At 39.6% G+C, this 21779-nt stretch overlaps 3 protein-coding genes across 8 annotated transcripts in view; all 3 read left to right on the top strand.

The window, feature by feature from the left end:
• The window catches only part of ehmt1b (euchromatic histone-lysine N-methyltransferase 1b), a 38996-nt gene extending 36186 nt beyond the window's left edge, over positions 1 to 2810 (top strand). For all 6 annotated transcript variants that reach the window (XM_053649050.1, XM_053649049.1, XM_053649047.1 and 3 more), the window contains one exon: positions 1230 to 2810. In XM_053649050.1, coding sequence (XP_053505025.1) covers positions 1230 to 1416 — 187 coding nt within the window. In that variant the 3' untranslated portion in view covers positions 1417 to 2810. The remainder of the gene's footprint in view (positions 1 to 1229) is intronic.
• Positions 2811 to 2881: 71 nt separating this feature from the next.
• On the top strand, positions 2882 to 8968 carry LOC128622673 (uncharacterized). The gene is made up of 3 exons (XM_053649368.1): positions 2882 to 4172; positions 5352 to 5652; positions 8686 to 8968. Exons 1-3 carry the CDS (start codon positions 4112 to 4114, stop codon positions 8966 to 8968), a joined length of 645 nt encoding a protein of 214 aa, XP_053505343.1. The 5' UTR covers positions 2882 to 4111.
• Positions 7578 to 21779, top strand: part of cacna1bb (calcium channel, voltage-dependent, N type, alpha 1B subunit, b) — a 129626-nt gene continuing 115424 nt past the window's right edge. Inside the window, exons 1-2 of the mRNA XM_053649045.1 lie at positions 7578 to 12312; positions 14890 to 15029. Coding sequence (XP_053505020.1) covers positions 12073 to 12312; positions 14890 to 15029 — 380 coding nt within the window. The 5' untranslated portion in view covers positions 7578 to 12072. The remainder of the gene's footprint in view (positions 12313 to 14889; positions 15030 to 21779) is intronic.

Here is a 21779-nt window from a genome sequence, read left to right as displayed (position 1 = left end):
ATTTTAGGGGAAAGTTTTATTTTTTTAATGTACAATAACCTGATTACGCAAGTGTGCACACCCCTAAACTAATACTTAGTCGAAGCACCTTTAGATTTTATCACAGCATTCAATCTTTTTGGGTAAGAGTCAGTCAGTTTGGCACATCTTGACTTTATATTTTGCCATTCTTCCTTGCAAAAGCATTTTAACCCTGTCAAATTGAGGATCTGGGCATCTCCTGTACACAGCCCTCTTCAGGTCACCCCACAGATTTTTGATTGGATTTAGGTCTGGACTCTGAATGGGCCATTCCAAATCCTTGATCTTGTTTTGTTGATTTGGAGGTTTGCTTCGTGTCGTCATGCTGAAAGGTGAAAAAAAAAAAATTCAAAGTTTTTGTTCTAAGCTTCTTTTTCGCTAATCATGGTTTATGAATGCGCTGCCAGAGGTTTTATTTACGCTTTCAAAGTTTTTATTTACATTCCGCAAGTTTACGTTTGCAATTCTGGCACAAATCTCACGTGTGGGCGGGCTTAACAGCGATTTACCCTCATTGGCCAATTTTTTCATTGTATATTTTTGTTCAATACTTTTTTTTTACTTTTTTACGTTCAATACTTTGGGCACAAATTTTTACTTCCATTAAAATATCGAGATTGGTTTTTAAAAAAAAAAATTTGTCAATATCGCACACTCCTAACATAACATTTAGTTTTTTGTAAGGTGACGTTTGTTTGTTTGTTTTGTTTAATATAACATTTTTTAATGAAGGAGTCTCCAGTGTCAGCTCTTTAACGCGCAGTAAGGACTTTTCTAACTTCAGTTGTGAGGCTAGTGATGTTAATAGCTGCTGTAAAATAAATGATAACAGGAACTGAACATTAAATGTAGCTATAAAAAGATTAAAGGTCAACGTTATATAGGTTACGTGTTTTTGTTTGTCCTGTATTTACCATAGACTACAAAGATAATGAGTCTTTATTTATCACATACATATGCACAGTGAAATTCTTTTCTTCGCATACTCCAGCATGTCAGGAAGCTGGGGTCAGAGCGCAGGGTCAGCCATGATACAGCGCCCCTGGAGCAGAGAAGGTTAATGGCCTTGCTCAGCAGCCCAATAATGGCAGCTTAGCAGTGCTGGGGCTTGAACCCCCGACCTTCCGATCAGTAACCCAGAGCCTTAACCGTCAAGCCAGCACTACCCCTTACACATGACCTTACACATTGTTTTTTTTTTTCTCCAGGTTTGATTATGGTGATCATTTTTGGGACGTGAAGGGCAAACTGTTCAGCTGCCAGTGCGGCTCGTCTCAGTGTAAGCACTCGGCGGCAGCGATCGCTCAGCGGCAGGCGGACAGCACGCCAGGAGAACCGCAGGCCACCACCCTCCCAGACACCAGCTCATCTACCACACCATCCAGCCCCACCTGAGCCTTGCCATGCTCCTACCCTTATCCTCCATCTACCAGCCATCGCCACTGCACACACCCCTCAGCAGGGGAATCCTAGCAGAGAGGCAGCCTGGACCACTGGCATTTTTGGCTACAGCGCTCTTGGTTTAACTTGTTGTTGGACTGCAGATGAAGGGTTATGCACATGTACAGATAGTTTGTGTTCGCGGAGGATATAATCTGACTATGGTGCTGTAGCGTGTTTGCTCTCAGAAAGCTGAGGTTGTGCTCGAGGCTGTCCTCGAGCCCCTGCACGATTATGCATCGTGTCCGTTGAACATGCAGAAGATGATGTTTTAATGTTACCAACGTCCACACACAATTCAAAAGCCGTGATGCGTTTACTTTTCCTCGTCTACAGATTTTCCGACACGAGACGCACTCCGTTGTGGCACACGTACATTTCTCAAGGACTTCATTCTTCATTTTATTTTGAACTTTTAAAATTTCCCCAAATAAATGTTGTATTTTCAAAAAAACAAACAAAAAAAAAGCTGGATGTGTGATGAACATATATTATTATTTTATTTTCAGTTGACTCATTTCCAGATATTATGAGCGTCTGTTTGTGTGGTTAAATTCTCATCGGTGCTGGACGTTATTTATTTGCCAGTTTGTCGATCGATTCCCATCTGCTGGATGTATTCCCGTAATCCTGCACAGACCGTGGGAGGGACCGTGAGCCTCAGAGACAAACTGCCCACTTTGAGCTGACTCCTGCATGTTACTGATTAAATCTGAAAAGCTTCTTATGCTGTTTCATTGCTGCAAAACTGTAAACTGGTCATGAGAGGATTTCTGAACGACCTGCTTTATGATCTCCAGGAGTGGATGAACTCATCTCAGCAGTGACGGTCTGTCTTTCCTTCATGATCATCATGTCAAAACTTTAACATTTGGCATTAAAGGCCATATGTAGTCTAATAGGAATTTTGGTTAGGGAATTTGTGGTTATTGAATACTGCAAATGGTGCTGAACAAAGATTTTGTTTGTTTTTATTTTTTTATAACGCAATGTGAGAATACACATTCGGAAAGAAGATTAACCAAGTGATGTTTTTTTTTTTTGTTGTTCATTTTTTTATTAAATTTACCTTCGGTTTTCTAACTGTAGATGACATTGTTAGCCTGTACCCATTTTGTTACATTTAATGATTTAATGTTGACCGTGAAGCTATGTCCTTTTTTTTTTTTTAAATGTTTGATAGTATAGTCACAACCATTGTGCTCATTCTGCCATGTAGATCCAAAACACTGCAAAATGAAAAGGAAAAAAAATGCTACGTTTTTCTCAACCGAGACCCGAAGGTGGTTGTAATTATTTTTTTCTCTAATAAATTTACTTCTAATAAAAGATCACACTTTTTTTGTGGGTCAGGAAGTCAAATTAAATTATTATTATTATTATTATTATCAATTTATAATAATATTATTAATAATAATAATAATGAATATAGCTGCAAGCAGCGATTAAGGGGGCCAAGCACTTTTTGGCCCTACCCCTTAGTGATGGAGGAAGACCAGAAGCCACTGTGGCTGTCATCATAAGGCAAAATGTTAAGCTGTTGCTGTGATATTTCTCACTTACTGTATCCAGTAGCCATCCCAAGCTACAAATGAACTCAAAGATTGTTAACATTAGGTCATGTTAGTAAATATACGTGACAAGAATTTGTTTGCATGTTATGGATGAAACATCCTGTCTGTCAAACCCCCAAGAATCAAGTATTGTTTGGGTTGGCCTCACAATGCTGTGAACAAAATTTTGTGACTATTTGACAAATTTTGTAGAAGTTTTTTTTTTAAATATACATCGAATACTGTTCAGCAACTCGCAAAACAAGAACACTTGGCACTGTACAGGAATTCAGGAAGAAGAGGAATTATGATTTCAAGTTGAGTGGTCCAAAAGTTATCAGCAGTTTATCCCTAAATCCAGCACTGCTTATCACCCAGAGAACAGCATTGTCAGAGTGAAGCATGGTGGTGGTAGTGTCACGTTACTTCTTGGTTGCTTCTAATGCCTGATTCGTTCGTGTTGGTTCCAAGTTGTACCACAATAACCTTGTGCAATGGATTGTTTTGTAGAAAAGTTCATTTTAACCATGAAATAGATTTGCCTTTGATTGTCTGCTTTTAAAAGGCAGATCGAACAACCTGGAGTGGTTAAATGGACCAAATTAACTGTTGGAGAGTGCCATTATCACTGCTTCCACAGTTTGGAGTAAGCAATTAGCCACACAGTGGCATCAGTGCCGAGGCCCACCTGTGTCACAACCCCCATGCAAGTGCACCGGCTGCGCTGTGGTAGTTAAACCCCTGGACCTTTCTGTATACACAAGCAGAGATTATTTTGCAAAAACAGGAAGTCTCTCTAATTGTGCACCAGCAGGCTTTGTAAACCATATACTTACTGTCTTCCTGAGTAAGTAAGACTTTCAGCTGATTCAGGGTATTGAAGCCTTTTGGCAAGATAAAGCCTCTTAATGAGCGGGACAGGAACTGCCTTTCCGCATTCCACAGAGCCGGAGATCCTTTGGGGCCAAGCTACTCTGTCCTCATCATCTGGTGGCAAGTGCTTTAAGATCACCTGCTTCAAGTGCATACACTATTAAAATTTTTCTTCTGAGAAACTGGATGCTAAGCCAAATTGAGATTAACAAGAAGGAGAAACCATGAGAGGAAATGTGCATTCTAACTCCAAATGGCTGGAGATGAGATCAACTGTGGTTTATGGTAGGATTAAGCTTGGTTTAGACTTCATGTGTGCATGATTGTTGGTGAGTCAGTGCTGACCTTATTTGTAGTGTACCAGTGTGTTTGTAAATAAGAACCTCTGATGGACTGCTTTTTAGGGTTTCCATTTATACCACGGTGATGTTGATTAATTGATTCGTATTGGTTTCTGATATGTTAAAATATCCAATATGTCCACATCAACAGATTTTGAAAAAGTGTTTAATTGATGATATGGTGATGTTTTCTTTAAGGGGATGTTTGTTTAACGTTTATGGACGGAGTCTCCAGTGTCAGTGCTTTAGAAATGCCCGAAATAAACGGGGAAATCTTCAGAATTAAAGGACGGCTTTGCGGTTTCTCAGTAACAGCACAAAGCCGGATTTGATAGTCTTATTAACTTCCAAGAGAGAAAAAGAAAGGCTGGTGAGGGAAATGGGAAAGTAAGTGGTAACAGAAAATCATGTTTTTGTGGACATTCCTTAACATTTAACACATAACTATAAACGTATGATGTAAATTGCTGTTGTATAAAGGGGGGGGGGCACTTTTGGAAAATGCTAAATTTCAGCCCCACTGCACCATCTTGTTGGTGACTATTTTCCAGTAAAAGCACTCCCTGTCCTGTTTGACTCCTTATTTAAAATCCATTGTAACAGTACATCTCTAGTCAGTCTAATCCTTTTGAGACCTTGCAACAATAAATATCACTTAAGATTGTGATAAATATAAACACATAATAATGGTGTTTATAGTAGATTATAAACAGGCACCAGTATCTACAGTAGACAAATGATCAGAAATCATATCTATCTAGCATTAAATTATAATATTTCACATGATAGAGGATTAGGTGTATTGCCATTAGCTTAGAAAATGGCCTTTAAGATGAATTGTTCCAATATTTCTGGCTATTTGGAAATAATTGTCATACATATAAAGGAAGAAATGTACATATATTGGCATGTGGACAGGGAATTCATATATATATATTTCTAGGTCTTTCTTTAAAGTATAACTTGCAGGTTGTGTGGATAGAGAGTGGTTCGAATTGATACAACACTTTAAAAATAAAAATAAAAAGCAAATTAAGCTTGGTAGGTTAGTGCAAGTTAGTGTTATGCTTAGCCATTGCTTTTAATTTGTTTGTACTCACATGTGTTTGTCCCATGACTGCAGCTGTGCGCTCGGTAACACTTAGAACATGGCGGATGTTGACTCTGGGAGTGGAGTACAACTCCTGGGCTCACAACCCTGAGCTCTCTGACAGGCAGAGGATGAGGAGGGAAGCGATGGCTGACGTGTCTCACACTTCTGCCCTCGCTGAGCCCGATCAAACGTATGAAGGCGTCGAGAGCGTGGCTCAGTCCAGCAGCTACGACACCGTTATTGACCTAGAGAGGCCAGATGACCTGAAGGGTACAGACATTATCAGTGCGCATCAGATGTGCCAAGATGATGTCACGCTGTGGTGGAGCAGGTGAGAATTGAAAATGAGAAACCTAGTCCATCATTTAAAATTGGTTTTCCTGAGAAACACCCAAAAGTTGTTTTGATGGCTATCATTTTTTATTATTTTTTTTTACCTTTATTTGATGATATGTTTTGTGACATAGTGGCTCCATAATAGTAAAAAAACAACAACAACAACACACAATTATACAACAGAAAAAAAGGAATCATCAAGAAATCTTGATTCTATTATTATACAAATGGTAAATATGCCAAGACCTACATGCACTCACTGGTGTTACATGACCTGCATTTGCATAATTGAACCTGATAGGCTCGAACATGATGCAAAAACACTTGATTGTCACATCATCTTTCATTGACATTTACGGCTTTATTTCTAAAAATAGTTCGGCGAAAACACTGCGATGGTTACTTTCGCACTGTGACCCAGGTAGGATTTAATTATAAACAAAATCATAATATGACATTTCAACGGTCAAAATGGCTGCAACGGCCATTATGGAATTAGGTCAGGAGTCAGAATATGTCAATACGGTAATTTAAATTGTTAACTTAAAATTATTAAGTTGTAAAAAAAAAAAAAAGAATAAATAACAGCATAATATCTTGAAATAATGAAAACTTAAGTCAAAATAATGACTTTCATGCATTTTATTTCTTGCGGTTCAGGACCTCTATACAAAAATGTTTAGATTTGGGGCTTTAAAATGTACTTGATGATAAATTGTTAACATTAAAAATAATTTTAAAAATAACTTATAGGTTTCCTTGTTTAAAAAAAAACAACAAACAAACAAACCTAGTAGCAGGATACAATTTGAAATATAAACAGATATTTAAATAGCAAAACACATTTGGGTATATAGTCAGATCTCAGTCTATAACATTAATGGAAGAAGTGCCAGAAAGATTTCATATATGAACTGTATTTTTGGTTTAATGGATGAAAATGAGCTTTTGTAATGCATTATTTTGCCATTAGAGGGCATTACAGTATGAATATGTTGTTTGCACATGACTTACTTCCCTTATTTCACATTATTAATTGTACTGTAGGCTATATAAACATGTCATTTACTGAAAGCTATAGATGGACCAAGTCCTTATATGCACATGATCATGCTTGGATTACGTCTTTGTGCTTAATTCATGAAAAAGCTGTCCAAAGTATGTCCCTTTTGATAGAAAGGTGGCGTCTTTGCCTGTGCTTTTTTTTTTTTTTTTATCAATGTGATGACGGGTTTGATGAAGGTTTGGGATGAATGTTTATATGGATGGAGATCAGAGACTCCTACTGATACATACAGATTAATTCCTGGAAAAATCCAGCCATCCAGCAGCTCTGAGCCACTTCCGGTGCCTTAAGGGACGGAACAGGTGACGTTCACACTGAGAAACTATAGATCAAATGATGGCAGTGCTGAACAATTTCATACTTCTGTTTCCTCGGGAATTCCTTCTTCTGAGAAAGCTGTGTGTTACTAGATGGTAGTGTGAATTAACTGATCTGTCACTCCTTCACACTCTATTTTCCAACATGTCCAAAAGTGCTCAGTGTCTCTCATCATCGTATACTGTCTGGTTAAAAAAAAAAAACGAAAAAAAACCAAAACAATAAAACTGTAGCTAAATGCACTAGAGTGAGAGAGTACTAGAGTGAGCGGACCACTGAGTGGACTTTAACTTTTGCAAAACAATCCTGGACGGGTGAATTGCATTGTTGGCAAGGTCTCTGGTAAGACACTGATACCACGCTTCAGCATGTGGCCATTTTCAGTCAGATGAGTTAGAGACAAGGGTGTGGCTACGTGTAGCACAAGGTATCAGACGGCACCTTCGGGGGGAAAATAGTCTGTTTTTTTTTGTCCAAATCCTTTCAATATTAAAAACATGCCATGTGGCATCCATTTTGCACCAAGACATGAATGATATGCTAACAATGCAATTTTTCTCTAGCCTACACAATTAGGCGGCGCCATCTCTTAATTTACTCTTTCCCTCAATTTTCCAACCCACCAATTTTCTGGAAACCTAGACACACCACTGAATAGGATGCAGGTGAAGCAAATCATCTATAAGGAGATGATGTGGAGGAAAGGTAGCAAGGTTTAATGCTGTTCCAACCTTTATGTACTGAATGTCCATGCCCCTGACGAACACGTCTGTAACCACACCCACAATCTGGTTGAACCAATCAGAGACGTTCTTCCATTAGCCTGCTTCAGGAATTTTTTTATGCTTATGCTTATGCTCGCGAGAAACACGCACACACACACACACACACGTCTTCATCAACATCATCATCATCACCAAAGCTGACCCCCTCAGCGGAGAAAAGTCATGACGTTGCTTCAGAGATCGCGCGCGCTTATAGGAAGCATCAATTAGGCGTCATAGTGTACTTAAGGAGCAGCGCGCGCTGCACTGCACACATCACGCGCGTCTTTGTGCAAGAAAAAGACACGCTGGACGTTTTTTTTTCTCTCTCTCTGACCGAATGCGTTCAATAGGCAACAGGGAAATAGATAGATTTCCCTTTTTGGAAGAATTTTGTTTTCGCCTTTTGTTTATTTATTATTATTTATTTTTTTTGCATTGTCAGATCTCTGATATGACGCGCGAGAGGTGACTACGTGTCGGTTCAGCGAGCTCTCCGCGCGGGTATAACGTGTGGCACGGATTGGATGTTGGGTATCATTTGACGCGCTCTTTACGCGGATTATATTTGCATGCTAAGTTTTTTTGTGTGCGTGTGTGTGTCAGTTTTCCATACCTAGGATGGAGTGAGAGGAGACAGCACGCGAGGTAGGAAGAGCAAATCAGATCAAGCTCGATCAACTGTGATCAAGCGCACGCGGCATTTCAATTTTATTTTATTTTTTTTGCATTCATTTTGAACCAAAATTTTTTTTTTTTTTTTTTTTTTTTAAAGCCCAGTGATGGAGAGTGTGAGTCAGAGAGAGCGGGAGGACTGTAATGTCTTTGATGGTTGTTGATTCCGATGCCAGTTACCTGTTGGATATACCCGCATGTCTAGGATGGCTCGCTTCGGAGATGATGCGTCAGGGCGCTATGGAGCTGCGCCGGGCGCGGGGAGAGGAGGCGCGCGGCCGGGAGGCGCTCCGAGGCTCTACAAGCAGTCGATGGCTCAGAGAGCCCGGACCATGGCTTTGTATAACCCTAAGCAGACTAAGCAGAACTGTTTCACCGTCAACCGCTCGCTGTTCATCTTCAGCGAGGACAACGTGATCCGGAAATACGCCAAGAGGATCACCGAGTGGCCATATCCTCTCCCATCAAGCCTGGCTCTGGAAAGTTGATTAGATAACCGTCTAATTGCACTCTCAGAAATTTCCCTGTAGCTCTGCTGGTACCATGGTTTTGTTTTTGTTTTTTTACCTGTGGTAGGCTACTTAGGAAGGTGTACAGTATGTAGTGTACTTTGGATTAGCTTTTAGAATAAAGCTTTAAAGGTACATCAGTGGCCCTTATATAATTATGTACATTATTTATTTTTTTTAAAGACATAATGATACACACTTAAGCTGTGCCCTTAATGGTACCACCCTAGCCACAAGGAAAATGACAGTTTGGTACCGTCTTTTCTATCGCGTATACAATTGCATATCCACAAAACTATTGGCAAGAGATTTAGAGACACTTACTTCATACACATGTTTAGGTTCACTTTTATACACCAGTGGTTATTTCATTCATTCTGCACTTTTCGTGCTTTAATTTTTGTCTTTTTGGTGTGCACCAAGTGTGAAATATGTGACACTAAGGCATACGCTATTTCTAGATCAACTTTATAGGTCTAAAAGAGTTTTAATTCTACAGAACAAAAAGGTACTAACCATTCTTAACATTCCTTGTCATTGGGACTGTTCCCTGAAGCATAGACTGGTGCATGTAACCTAGTGTATCTTTTAACACTATGTACCTTAAAATCGTTTTTAAATGGTACACTCTATCCATGTGGTATGTGAGTGTGCCCTGCGATGGATTGGCACCCTGTCCAGGGTGTACCCCGCCTTGTGCCCGATGCTCCCTGGGATAGGCTCCAGGTTTCCCCGTGACCCTGAAAAGGATAAAGCGGTATAGAAGATGGATAGATGGATGGATGGATGGACTCTATCCATGTTTCCAAGTTAAAGACGCATATTAAATGTACAAAAAATGACCACAGCAGGAACAAGGAAAAGTACAGGTTAATACCCTTTTCTGAGACTCTAGGCTTTCGTCTTTGTCCCCTCAGGGTGTGTTACAATTTGTACATGAGACCTACATGAAAATATAGCTTATATGATAATCTAGTCAGAGTAAAATTAAGCATAATAATATGAAGAAGAAAATGAAAGCATGAATGCAGACCCCGTGTATAGCCTATTAAAAAGCTTGTCTTTACCCCATGCACTGCATAATTTATGGTACTATTTAGTAAAGTAGTATGCAAGTGTGGGCGTAGCCATGGTTACAGCATGTCCACACAGTTGTAGGCAGCCGCAAAAAAACAAACAGCTGCACTCATGATTTACACCTGATTTACACCAGGAAGTGATTTTACCCGGATATTAGAGGAGTCCAAGTAAAAGTAGCACAAAGCAACAATCCTTTCATCCTGATAGATTTAAGTTGCTTTACTCAGAAGGTGCTAAGTGAAATATTATTGGTGTGTATACCTAGCTTTTTAAAGTCCAGGAGATAATGGAGACTGTTGGTGCTGGTTGTTGGGGCCGGATTTGCGCCACACTTATTGCTAAATTACTAAATTATTTGCTTCACTCACTCAAGCGCCATTGGGTTTGTTTCTCTGGAAAGGTGCTTTCCATGGTACTGAAATATGCAGCTTGCAAGACAAGAAGCCATGACGGGAAGTCAGTTAGGTGGACGGATAGATGGGTGTATCTGCACTTTAAAAGCACTCTTCTCCAGATCCTTTGGAAAATCTCTTTGCCTTTTTTTTTTTTTTTCCGGATGTGCTTGTTTTACCACATCAAATTCCTCATTTCTATTACTGTTTGCATTTCACTGAACGCATGTTGGACGGCCTGGTGGTTGCCACCTCACAGCTCCTTGGTTTGATCCTGAGCTCCTGTTACTGTCTGTATGGAGTTTTTCATGTTCTCCTCACATCCGTTTGGGCGTCCTCTGGGTTCTCTGGTTTCCTAGCGACTCCCAAAAACATGCATGTAGAAGGATTGGCTATGCTAAATTGCCCATAGGTCTGAATGAGTGATTGTGTGTCCCAATGGAAATCCCATCCAAGGTGTATTCCAACCTCATGGCCAACGTTCCCGGGTTAGACTTTGGATCCACACCCTGACCAGGATAATGCAGAAGACTGACTGACTGACTGACTGACCGACTGAATGAATGAACAATTGAATTCACATTTCTGAAACAATCTGGTTGCTACTTTTTTAACTCAAAAAAACAACAACATATGAAATAGTATCATATGAATCAAAACGCAATATTCAGCCTGCGTGACTGGTGTGTGCCATAGTATTAGATTTGCTACAACCCTAAAAACGCCCAAGGGAACATCAATTTATGTATGAAGTTTCATTTCCTTATAATATAGACATTATACTGTCTGTGCCTTCTCAAAACCCATGATGCAGCTAGCATTGGACACACAATTGGTCACAGAAATAAAATGACAGCCTTTTCTGAAACTGTACAGGCAGTGAAGTGAGCAAGTTTATATCAGGAATAAAACTCGATGGGGTATGATATTATAGGAGATAAACAAGGGCAGGGTGAAATGATGCGGCCTGACATGAAGCGTCGTTGATCATTTTCCAGTAACAGCAAGCATTGAAGTGTTTTATTCCTCTCATACCACATCAATGGAGCAAGCATGGAAAATGAATGGATTGAAATGAGTAGAATGGATCTTAGTCCTGGGAAGAACCAAAATATCCAACTGTCTACAACCCAACACAATGTTTGTAAGGTAATGTGGTTTGACAGGTAATAAGGTTTGCGTGCATCTTAACTATCATCCTAAGCACTTAATTACAGAATGTGCACTCAATTATCGAAGTCCTGACTCCCAACAGTTGTGTCGACGTCTGTATGTATTTTCATCTAGGCAGGCTGAGATATACACAGTAGCCAATTTACAGGATTATGTATTATGTATGTATTTATATGTATTAATATGTATTAATTTACTCTGACCAGGTATATCATCTTGAATGATCAGGAAAGGCTGTCAAGTGACAGAACACTATCTTATATATAGAATTTCAAAGTGGATTATGTAGTATGCACTGATTTGTTATCTCTTATTACTATACAAAAAGACACCATGTACAACGTACACTTTTATTCCGTCCTTCGATTCAGGCACCTGCTCACCACCTGGCGATGGTTAAAGTAATCAAATATTGACTGTGCACACACAGAGCAGCGCATGGTGTCAATGCTCAAAACCGACTGTCATGATTGTCCAGGGTGCTTATATTATCACAGATTATTTTTCTTGGATATATATGTAATGTTTTATCTGTGCAATGGCTGTGCCGATGTTTTCCTTGACCTACACACTCCATTTGAATACATGATCCTTGCGACCATCATTGCCAACTGTATTGTACTGGCACTGGAGCAACATCTGCCAGCTTATGACAAGACGCCCATGTCAGTACGACTGGTAAGCATGTTTCTTTTACTGTTATATGTATCATCTTCCAGCTTTTGCTTTGCTTGTTTTATTTCCTACTGCGTAGATTAGATGGATTTGAACAGTGGCGGATAGAGCCCTAAGTCCATTCGCTACTCCATACATTTTAAATACTGTTAAAGTATGAATTATCTCCTTTGAGTGACCAGTGATTTTTAATAAGTTGCTTTTTGACAGATTTTGGCCGATGGGCCATTGATTTTCTTGATGTGAGGGGGCAACGTGCTCACTGCTCCATTTAGGGCTACAGAGTTATTATTGCACCTAGTGGTCAAAACAAATGCACATAGAGGCCCATTAGGGCTGGAATCACACTGCCCCTGCTTGCACTTTGAACATTTTCGTGGAGGAGGAGCAGCAGACAGGACAGTTAATGACATGGTTGCCAAATTGAGCTAATCTGAACATTCTTCATGGCCGCCAATATCTTGTTTTATAACAAATAATCATAATTAAATCTAAAAAAATTCAGCAAACAAAGAAGGATAGACAGTGTGTCTATGGTGTGCAGAATCATTTCTACTGTGTAAGATATATTGCAAAGATTGGGAAAGGGTGGTGTATAATAACTGTACATCAGAAATGCGTGCACACCACGGTGGACTTGTTTCCCACAACAAAGGCTGAGAAAAAGAAGAAAAATCTGTCTCCCTTTCCCAGTACTTGATTATTTTTTGGGTTAGATTCAGGGCTTTTGTGCGGTTTTTGAAATGTAGTTTGGCTGGAAGTTTTGTTGAAGCCTAGGAAACGCTGGCTAATGATATTAGCGCTTCTGTGTGCATTTTGATGGGAAACACACCTGTTGTATTTAATTACAGTTGAACAAAGGTGTATTATCTAAAATTGCTCAAAAACGAGCTGCTAGACTGTGTGCTTGGATGTCTGTGTGTTGTCAACTCTCGAGCTCTATTTTGGGGATACTCTAAAAATTCAATAGATAGCAGCCTATAGCATCAGTCAAGTGTGAGAGCATCTCGACTAAATTGAGGCTTTGTTGTTATTAATGTCTTCCTGTCCCACCGAGATCTATGGTCATGGAGTATTCGGTGGTATTTTCTTCCATTGCACTGCCAAATTCTTTGATAATTTCTTTAGAAAATGCCAAATCTGAGCGTTCACTTCTGTTTTTCTAAAGACAGACCGGACGAGAGCATAGATTTTGTTGCAATATTCACTCCACCCCTAATCCTGATCATTCAGATCGGCTCATAGGGAGCTCTCATTTTGGTGTAAGACTTGGCACTCTTCCCTGCAGTCCACACAGGAACGACATCTGTGCCTCATTAAGCCTGAGCCTGCTGGGGAATATTGACATACATGAGAATACATGCTCTCACTGTGACCGGGACCTAACCCATGCCGAGCAGCCTTTGAATCCTCTCCTCAGCCATCACGCTCTGTTTAAACCACCACGTGAACTTTTTCAGTCACATTAATAAACAGCAGGTGCTTAGAAGCTGGTTGTAGAGCAATCAAAGCAGACTGCTGGTTGTCTGCAGTATGGGAGAGGTTTGCTTTATACACATGGCAAAGCTAGTCACAAATGTGGATCCGTTTCAAGACTAGCTATATACTCTATAGCTTATTTCCTTCGTTCTGTCAGCTTTTAGTAAAATACAGATGGACGACAAATATAAGTTGCCTTTGTAAAGATTTGGGAAAGAGTGCGCTTCTAAAACAGCTTGATTTTGTCCTGGCATAGATTGTACAAGTCTCTGGAACTGTACGGATTCAATGAACACCATTCTTCCGAAAGATATTGCCTCAACTGGTGTTTTTGATGATGGTAGTTATGACTGCTTAGATGATGACTGTGAAGTCCTTAGCATATTATTTACATAAGGATCATTCTCACTAAATATTCAGCGAGCCCTCATACCCCTGCGGATGTGGGCGGAGTCATCCTGGAAGACACTACTCCCATCAGAATAGAAATCGTTTCGTTATGGGTTAAAAGTGACCAGTCAGAAGAATTTTGTATTGATTTGGAGTGAGCCTTTCCTCTAAGGGGGCAAATGGATCCAAACCATGGCAGTAAAATCTATGTGAGGAGAGAATTTCAGGTTTTTATGGCTTGCCCAGACTCAATTCGTCCCTGTGAAATAGTTTCAAAGAGAAACCTATTGAAAGCACGAGCCATTAACCATCCAAACAACCCCAGAGTAATCCAACAACATCCAACCAATAAAGAGAAGGAGGTGTGTTTATAAGCTGGTTTTGCCTTGCTCGAGGTTTCATATTTACGTCTCGCTAAAGAACATTAATTTTAAGAAATTATCATCAGTTTACTAACCCTATCTCAGGGGAATTCTTTCAGACACATATCTCCAATTCAGTTTGCAAGCATACTTATCTTTCGAAAAAGTTTAAACTTGTGCACACTAACACTTCATTTCTCATTTTTGCTCCCTAATCACAAAATGTTTCTCAACCCATTCTGGATTGCTCCTTTGCTCTTACTCCATTTCTCCTTTAATGCTTCATTAATTTCTCTCTTCCTCTGAACAAAAACAGTAATCCCTCCTTTCACTCCCTCTCTTTCGGCAGGACGACACAGAGCACTACTTTATCGGGATATTCTGTTTCGAGGCTGGCATTAAGATCATCGCCCTTGGCTTTGTCTTTCACAAAGGCTCCTACCTTCGCAACGGCTGGAACGTAATGGACTTCGTGGTTGTCCTCACCGGGTGAGTCTACAGCCTGAGGACAGAACTCTAGTGCGCTAGAGATGGATGGTTATCCATGTGCGCTGTGTGTTTATGAGTGTGTGCATGAGTGTGCGCACCTACTCGTGTACTTAGAAAGACGAAATGCGAGCAACACCGTGAGCTGATTGGTTGCCATCTTCATTTCCGTAAACAGTGCCTTGTGGTATCCTTGTTTGTCATTCAGAAACCAGAAGTGAAAGATGCTGAGAGACAACAATCACAGTTTGCAGTTAGGGGAGTGACTGTAGGCCAAAATGGCGGCAATATGGAAATGTTTCTGCTATACTGGAATGGATAATTACTATTATTCTAGACTCTACCTGACTCTAGACTCTAATTCCTTGATTTGGAGGATTTCCATTACATGTGGTTATGAAATTTGGGATGTGTATATTAAAAGACATATTCTTGCGTAATCATGTCCTGATGATGCTAAAATTCTATAAAGATGTGAAATGCTATAGACCTTGTAGTCTATTTTCGGTTTTACACGAGTTTATTGAGTTGGCTGGTTTAGTTTGTTGTTTGTGCGATTGATCTGGTGCATAATGTTATTGGAATATAATCAACAATGGAATGGTGTGATTCGCACATGCGATGTGACAGGGAGACCCCGAAGTTGTTACCACGGAACTTTACCAACAATTCTATATATATTTTTATTTATTATTTTACTTTAAAAAAAAAATTTAAAAAAAAAATCCATTTATAGTTACATTTAATGCTAATCTGTGAAACAAGTCAAGAATATCAACAATGACATGTTTTTATTTTTCTTATTGGTTTTATTCAGAGCCTTCATCATACAAGTAGCTATATTAGTTATGACCATAGAAATTACCGCATTCAAGTAGTCCTGTGATTTGCTTTGCACCACATTCTACCACAGTGCTGTTCAATTCTGGAATCTGATTGGTCAGAATCAGAATGTTCTAATTGTCAGACTTGTACATTTAATATACAGGATTTAATATACAAATTGGGCGGCTGTGGCTCGGGTGGTAGAGCGGGTTGTCCGCTAATCGTAGGGTCGGCGGTTCGATTCCCGGCCCACGTGACTCCGCATGCCGAAGTGTCCTTGGGTGAGACACTTAACCACAAGTTGCTCCCGATGGCAAGTTAGCACCTTGCATGGCAGCTCTGCTGCTATTGGTGTGTGAATGTGTGTGTGAATGGGTGAATGAGATACAGTGTAAAGTGCTTTGTAGAAGCGCTAAGGTTAAAATACAAGCGCTATATAAGTGCAGAACATTTACCATTATCACGTATCCTCTCAGCCCTCTTCTAATACATTGTTGGTTGTTTTGGGAGCTTGTGTATACAGAATTTCACTGTTAACATTCTTCCATTCAGTCTCAAAAGAGTTACTTGGCTATAAACATACAAATTGAATTACAGTGAAGTAATTCACTTTGCACTGAAGTGTACTTTATCTTTGACTCTAGAATCATAAAGCCTAACTTGGCTGACCTTATCCCATACCCACTCTCTCTGATGGAGGATTTTAAGTAGCAGAAGTTGAGTGATTCATGGTTCAGTGTTTTAATTCCATCTACGACAGCAGGGCACTAGGAGTCCATCCAGAGGGCTGCTTAACTCATAAGCCTGAACCATGAACTCTCTGTCTCACTATGTGGTGCTGCCATTGTCTGTCAGGATCATTGGCTCAGAATAAAAGTATGTTTATATGGCTAAAAAGGATGGGAGACTTTTGACTTTTTCTCTGATCTAGATAGGATAGTTAACTCTCTTCACGGGATTGTTCATTGTTAATGCATACATAAAACGTCATTAGGAGTGATCAGATGTCATAGCCTAATATGTATGTTCATTGACTTTTTATGATCATTTGCATTCAAGGCACCACCAGTGAACCTTTTTACGTATTTCCTAAATAATACAACTTCTGTCAAGAATGCAGACAAAAAGAAGAAGTCCAAGTTTGTAATCGAGAAACAGACATGAAATGATCAGTGAGTGGTCCTTGGTTAAAACGGTGGTCAGTGATTGGTTGTTGGGAAAAATGGTGATCATTAATTTGTCATTGAGAACAATGGTAATAATTGATTGGTCATTGAGAACAATGGTAATAATTGATTGGTCATTGAGAACAACGGTAATAATTGATTGGATGTTGGGAAGATGTTGATCAGTGATTGGTTGATGGGAACAATGGTGATCATTGATTGGCCATTGAAAAAAAAAAAGGTATTTAGGGATTGGTCATTGGGGAAAATGGTGTTGAGTGATCGGTCATTGGGAACATAGGCTCACGCAGGGCCAACTCCATCGCACTGGTTAGTGAGTCGGCTAAAGATGCTATCTCAACTCGTATAACCAGCAGCTGTGATGTCAGTTGGAGAAAGTCACTAAAGGGGGTCTAGCGACAAATCTATCAATAAAGTCACAAAATTGGAAATACTGTTAATTCCAAATGCCACCAAGGGGTATACAGTTTTTCCTTAGCCATTATGTGATCTTTAGAGCCATATCGAGTACAGGCTTCTGTCTGCTGAAAAAGTCACTAGATTAATTCTCTTTTAAAAAATAAAGTCCCTAAATCCAGTGACGACGTGGCTCCAAATCCAGTGGCAACACTGGATCTAGACCTAGCAGAGTTTATTATGTAGGGTGCAATTGTTTAATCCGAACTGATGGTCATTTACGTGTGGTTTTCTTTGGTTGTTTCATTTAATTGTTGCTTTTATCACTTCCAGTAAGAGTCCAGCTGGAGCGGTTTGGGTTTTATATGACTTGGCATTGGTCATTAACTACAATCAAATCACTGACCCCTCAGTGATCACCTGCTTTCAGTATCCACTGCTCATCAGTATTTCTAATAAACAGTAATGAACCATCCTACATTCACAGATAGGCTCCCATGCTACGGTTGGAACGATGTTTACTTTTGGTTGCATGTCACATGTCATTACCTCACCGCTGTTCATGTGCGTTACGATGTGGCTTGTCACATCAGTGAAACAGAAATTAATCTCCAGCGTCACTCGAGCTGCCGTGGAACAGAAAGCTGGCCCGGTTCACTATACAATGATACTTGAGTTCTCATTACCATTCATACTCCTATTATGCATTCGTTTCTCTGAGTAATTTTTGACATATTTGAACCTTTTGGGCTTGCTTTGTGCCACTTGATTTCCAGTATAGTTTATCTCCTTTGTCTTTTTATTTCATCAGCACCTGCATTCAGTATATTTATCTTTATGCTAGTACAATAAGACTCGACTTTGTATTTATGGAGCCAATAATGCTCATTCTGAGAAGTGAGTAAACAGATATATCATGCAGCAGACCTGGACAAAAGCAATAAAAAGGTAGAGAAACTGTATGAGTGAGGGAGCGAGCAGGAACGTAAGAACGCAGGAATGATGTATGAGGTGATTTAGAGATGGTGGGCTTGAATCATTGTGTGCAAGTGAAAGAATACACTCTAGGTTTGTCCAAGACCTCAAAAACCTAAAATCTTTTTGTCCTGCAATAGATAACCTTACACAAAGTTTGTGTCACTTGCGTCAGTTCCTGTAATCACATTAACTATGTATTTAACATTTGAGTCTAAACCAGAGCTCTACAGACTGATGTCCTTTTACTTTTTTCACACAGAGACAGCATTTCCTTCTTCACTCCTTATTTTCTATCCGTGATTTTTTTTTTTTTTCAGGCTTTAACAAACACTTGAGTTTAAAAGTGATGGTCTATTTGGTGTTGAAAAACCTTGTCTCAGACACCTCTACTCAAGAATAATCTGGCAACCAATGACGCCTGAACTACATGCAGGTAATCTGCATAATCTGAAATATGGGCAAGCAAGAGCAATCAACTTTAGCAGGTGCTTAACCCGAGTCTGAATATGTGTAACTTTACCCATATAAATATTGACGTATTTTTTGGACCTGAATATAGCCCTCATTGAATAAAATCTACTTTCATACAAATAATTTCTTTTTATATCATGTTCCTTGTTTTTTTTTTTTTTGTAGATTCGGTCATCTGTAGGTTCTGTCAAATCTATGTAAATCAATTTATCCAAACCAAAAATGGTTTGTCTTCGACATCGCGCTGAAGAACCTTTGCCGGCGCTGTTATTTTAATAAGTGTATATTCTGAGGAAAACCCGAATGGCCCACTGATGCCAAAATAACCAGCACTAAAAATACACGGAGCAACGTGAATGTTAGTCTTTAGTCATTTCCAGTAGATGTAAATAAGGACTTTTGTATGTCTGCCGTGTGTTATGCCTGAGCTGAATTTGAACATTTAAAGTGCGATGTCCTCTACAACTCCAGACAGAGCTCTGTTATTTCTATTGCTCACCGTTACCTTGACTACAGAAGTCTGGCCCCATGCTGTCCTCAGGCACCCCCTGATTCCTGGAGATGATGGAATTTCCTGTTCATCTCCTCTGTTGTCTCCGTCCACCATCGTTCTTAACAATCCGACGTCCGCTAACACCCTTAGCACTCCTAGGCCATGACCACTGTTTTACAGTGTAGGTGTTCCTTATTGACTCCCAGCTCCATATGCTGAAGGCTGATAACACTTTCTCTTGCGCTGAGCCATTTCCCACTTTTCTTTTCTCGTTATCTCTCTTTGTGAACACAGGAGCGTAGAGCGTAGTACGCTACTATACTCATATTGCCCATAAATAGTGATTTAATCTCTAGCTGTGCTCCAGCAGGAGTGCTGGGAACATCAGGAGGTAGAATATAAGCTGAATATTAATGTGTTCGTAGAAGAAGGAGATTTCTGTAAGATGATGTGTGGTCTGACTGTTCAGAGAGAAAGAAAGAGAGATTGTAAGGGCTGTCTTTCATTGTGGTGTGTGAATGTATATTACATAACCGCTATGTATGACAGATAATATACGCATGTTAAGTGGTCTCACTATATGATAGACAAGAGAGACATTCACACTGAAATCGTGACGTGAGATGGCTGATGATATTAATATCGCAATAATTTGCATCACAATATAGTGGCGCTATGATTATAAGGCTCAAGCTGGGTGAAGAGCTGTTTTGAGACACCAAATTTTTCTTTGAATCTCATGGAGGATATGTAGAAGATCTACAGCTAAAAGCTTCAGGTTTGTTCTTAAAGCCAAGTATGTGAGTTTGGAGATACACCTCAGTCTAAACTGTCCTTCCTAACAAGCAGCTATAAGCAGTGGTGCTACATTTTTGCTAGCACTCCGTTACCTGCTTCTTGTGATGCATGTTATGCGTTGTGAAAATGGCCACCTTAATGAGAGACAAACTGCTCCATAAGCTAGTCTGCTTTTGGTTGTGTCAGCTCTTTGTCTCCAAGGACTGTGTATGTATGTTTATAGCTGTGAATGAAAATGCATTTTTCAAATACAAAAAAATCCCCCAAATAAAACCAACTGCCGTTAAACCTGCCACATATTTCCCATGCCAGGGTATTCTACCATTTCCGTTGCTAATAGAAAAATACTTAAATCACACTATAATAAATTGGCCAGAGATGGAGATTAAAGGATTCAATTCCAACCCAAAGCAAACACTTGATCCTGCGAATTTCTCTTGAAGATCCATATCTTTAATGACACGATTGATTAATGATTTTATTTTATACACAACATTTTACAATATAAACTTAAATTTAAATATATCTTGCTGGAAGTCATTTCTCATTTACATATTTTAACAACAAATACCAATTTGCAGAACATGACTTTATTCAATTCCTGGGCCAGATGCCATGTAGAAATTTCTACCAATGTTTCTGTCTTTTATCTAATTTACAGAGTAAGCACGCTAACTATGGTTCAAAACAATGAGATCTTTCCCAAATCAAGAAACTGTTATTTATAGTTGATAATAATAATAATAATAATAGCCATGTAAAAATATCCTTTAACTGGCATTCACATAAACGAACATGGGCTGTATCTGAATATCCCTACTACCCTACTACACAGTACGTGAAAAGCAATACGCCACAGGAGAAGTATGTCCGAGTTCTCAGTATTCCTTAAACAGTAGGTGAGTAATACCCGGATGACCTACTGCTTCTGCCTCGATTCTGCAGTATGGAACCACTGTGAATACTGCGCTATCCCATAATGCAATGGGATTTCTCGGAAGAGCTGTCAGAATCCGCACTGTGTAGTACGTCCGGATTATATTCATGCTAACCACTTATACTGATCAGTATGTACTGTATCAACGACCGAGCAGTAGGTACTGAATTGAATGCAGTAGGTACTGTCATAGTATATGATTCTGAATGCAGCCTTGGCCTGTCCTGTGACTAGGTGTGCCAGGTTTTGTGTAAAATATCTGCTTATTGTAGATATCGAGATGTGGGTATTAAACGGAAACCTGGCAACCGTCACTAGGCGCATTCACAAGGAGTGTGTCTCAATCAGCTCCCTAGCTCCCTAGGTCATGAATCAGTATATCGTGTAGTACACAAGTTCAGGCACTGGTAAGGACCCTGTCTCACTACACATTGGGACACCGATGACTCAATTTCCGGTGACAACAGGCAGGACCGATATATTTCTGCTATTTATTAGCCTAATCACATGCGTTTCTGTCATGGTACTTCAAGCAGGATCGTAGTGGATTTTTAAAAATCATTAAACACTTAAAAGTCGCTCGACTCAAACAAACCGTATATAGAACATCAAAAGAAGTTAAAAATCACTAATGTAAGTAATCATTTGAGAATTACTACAACGATAAC

This window comes from Ictalurus furcatus, chromosome 18 (genome assembly GCF_023375685.1).
Source record: "Ictalurus furcatus strain D&B chromosome 18, Billie_1.0, whole genome shotgun sequence".
Lineage (NCBI taxonomy): Eukaryota > Metazoa > Chordata > Actinopteri > Siluriformes > Ictaluridae > Ictalurus > Ictalurus furcatus.
Note: the sequence above shows the minus strand (reverse complement) of the source record. Positions and strands in the feature narration are given on the sequence as shown.

What these genes read in the sequence shown, in the direction of transcription:
- LOC128622673 (XM_053649368.1), top strand. Translation starts at nt 4,112, where the DNA reads ATGAGAGGAAATGTGCATTCTAACTCCAAATGGCTGGAGATGAGATCA. An exon ending in GAGATCAACTGTGGTTTATG is followed by an intron (nt 4,173 to 5,351) that starts GTAGGATTAAGC and finishes CCATGACTGCAG; the next exon opens with CTGTGCGCTCGGTAACACTT. An exon ending in GTCACGCTGTGGTGGAGCAG is followed by an intron (nt 5,653 to 8,685) that starts GTGAGAATTGAA and finishes CCGCATGTCTAG; the next exon opens with GATGGCTCGCTTCGGAGATG.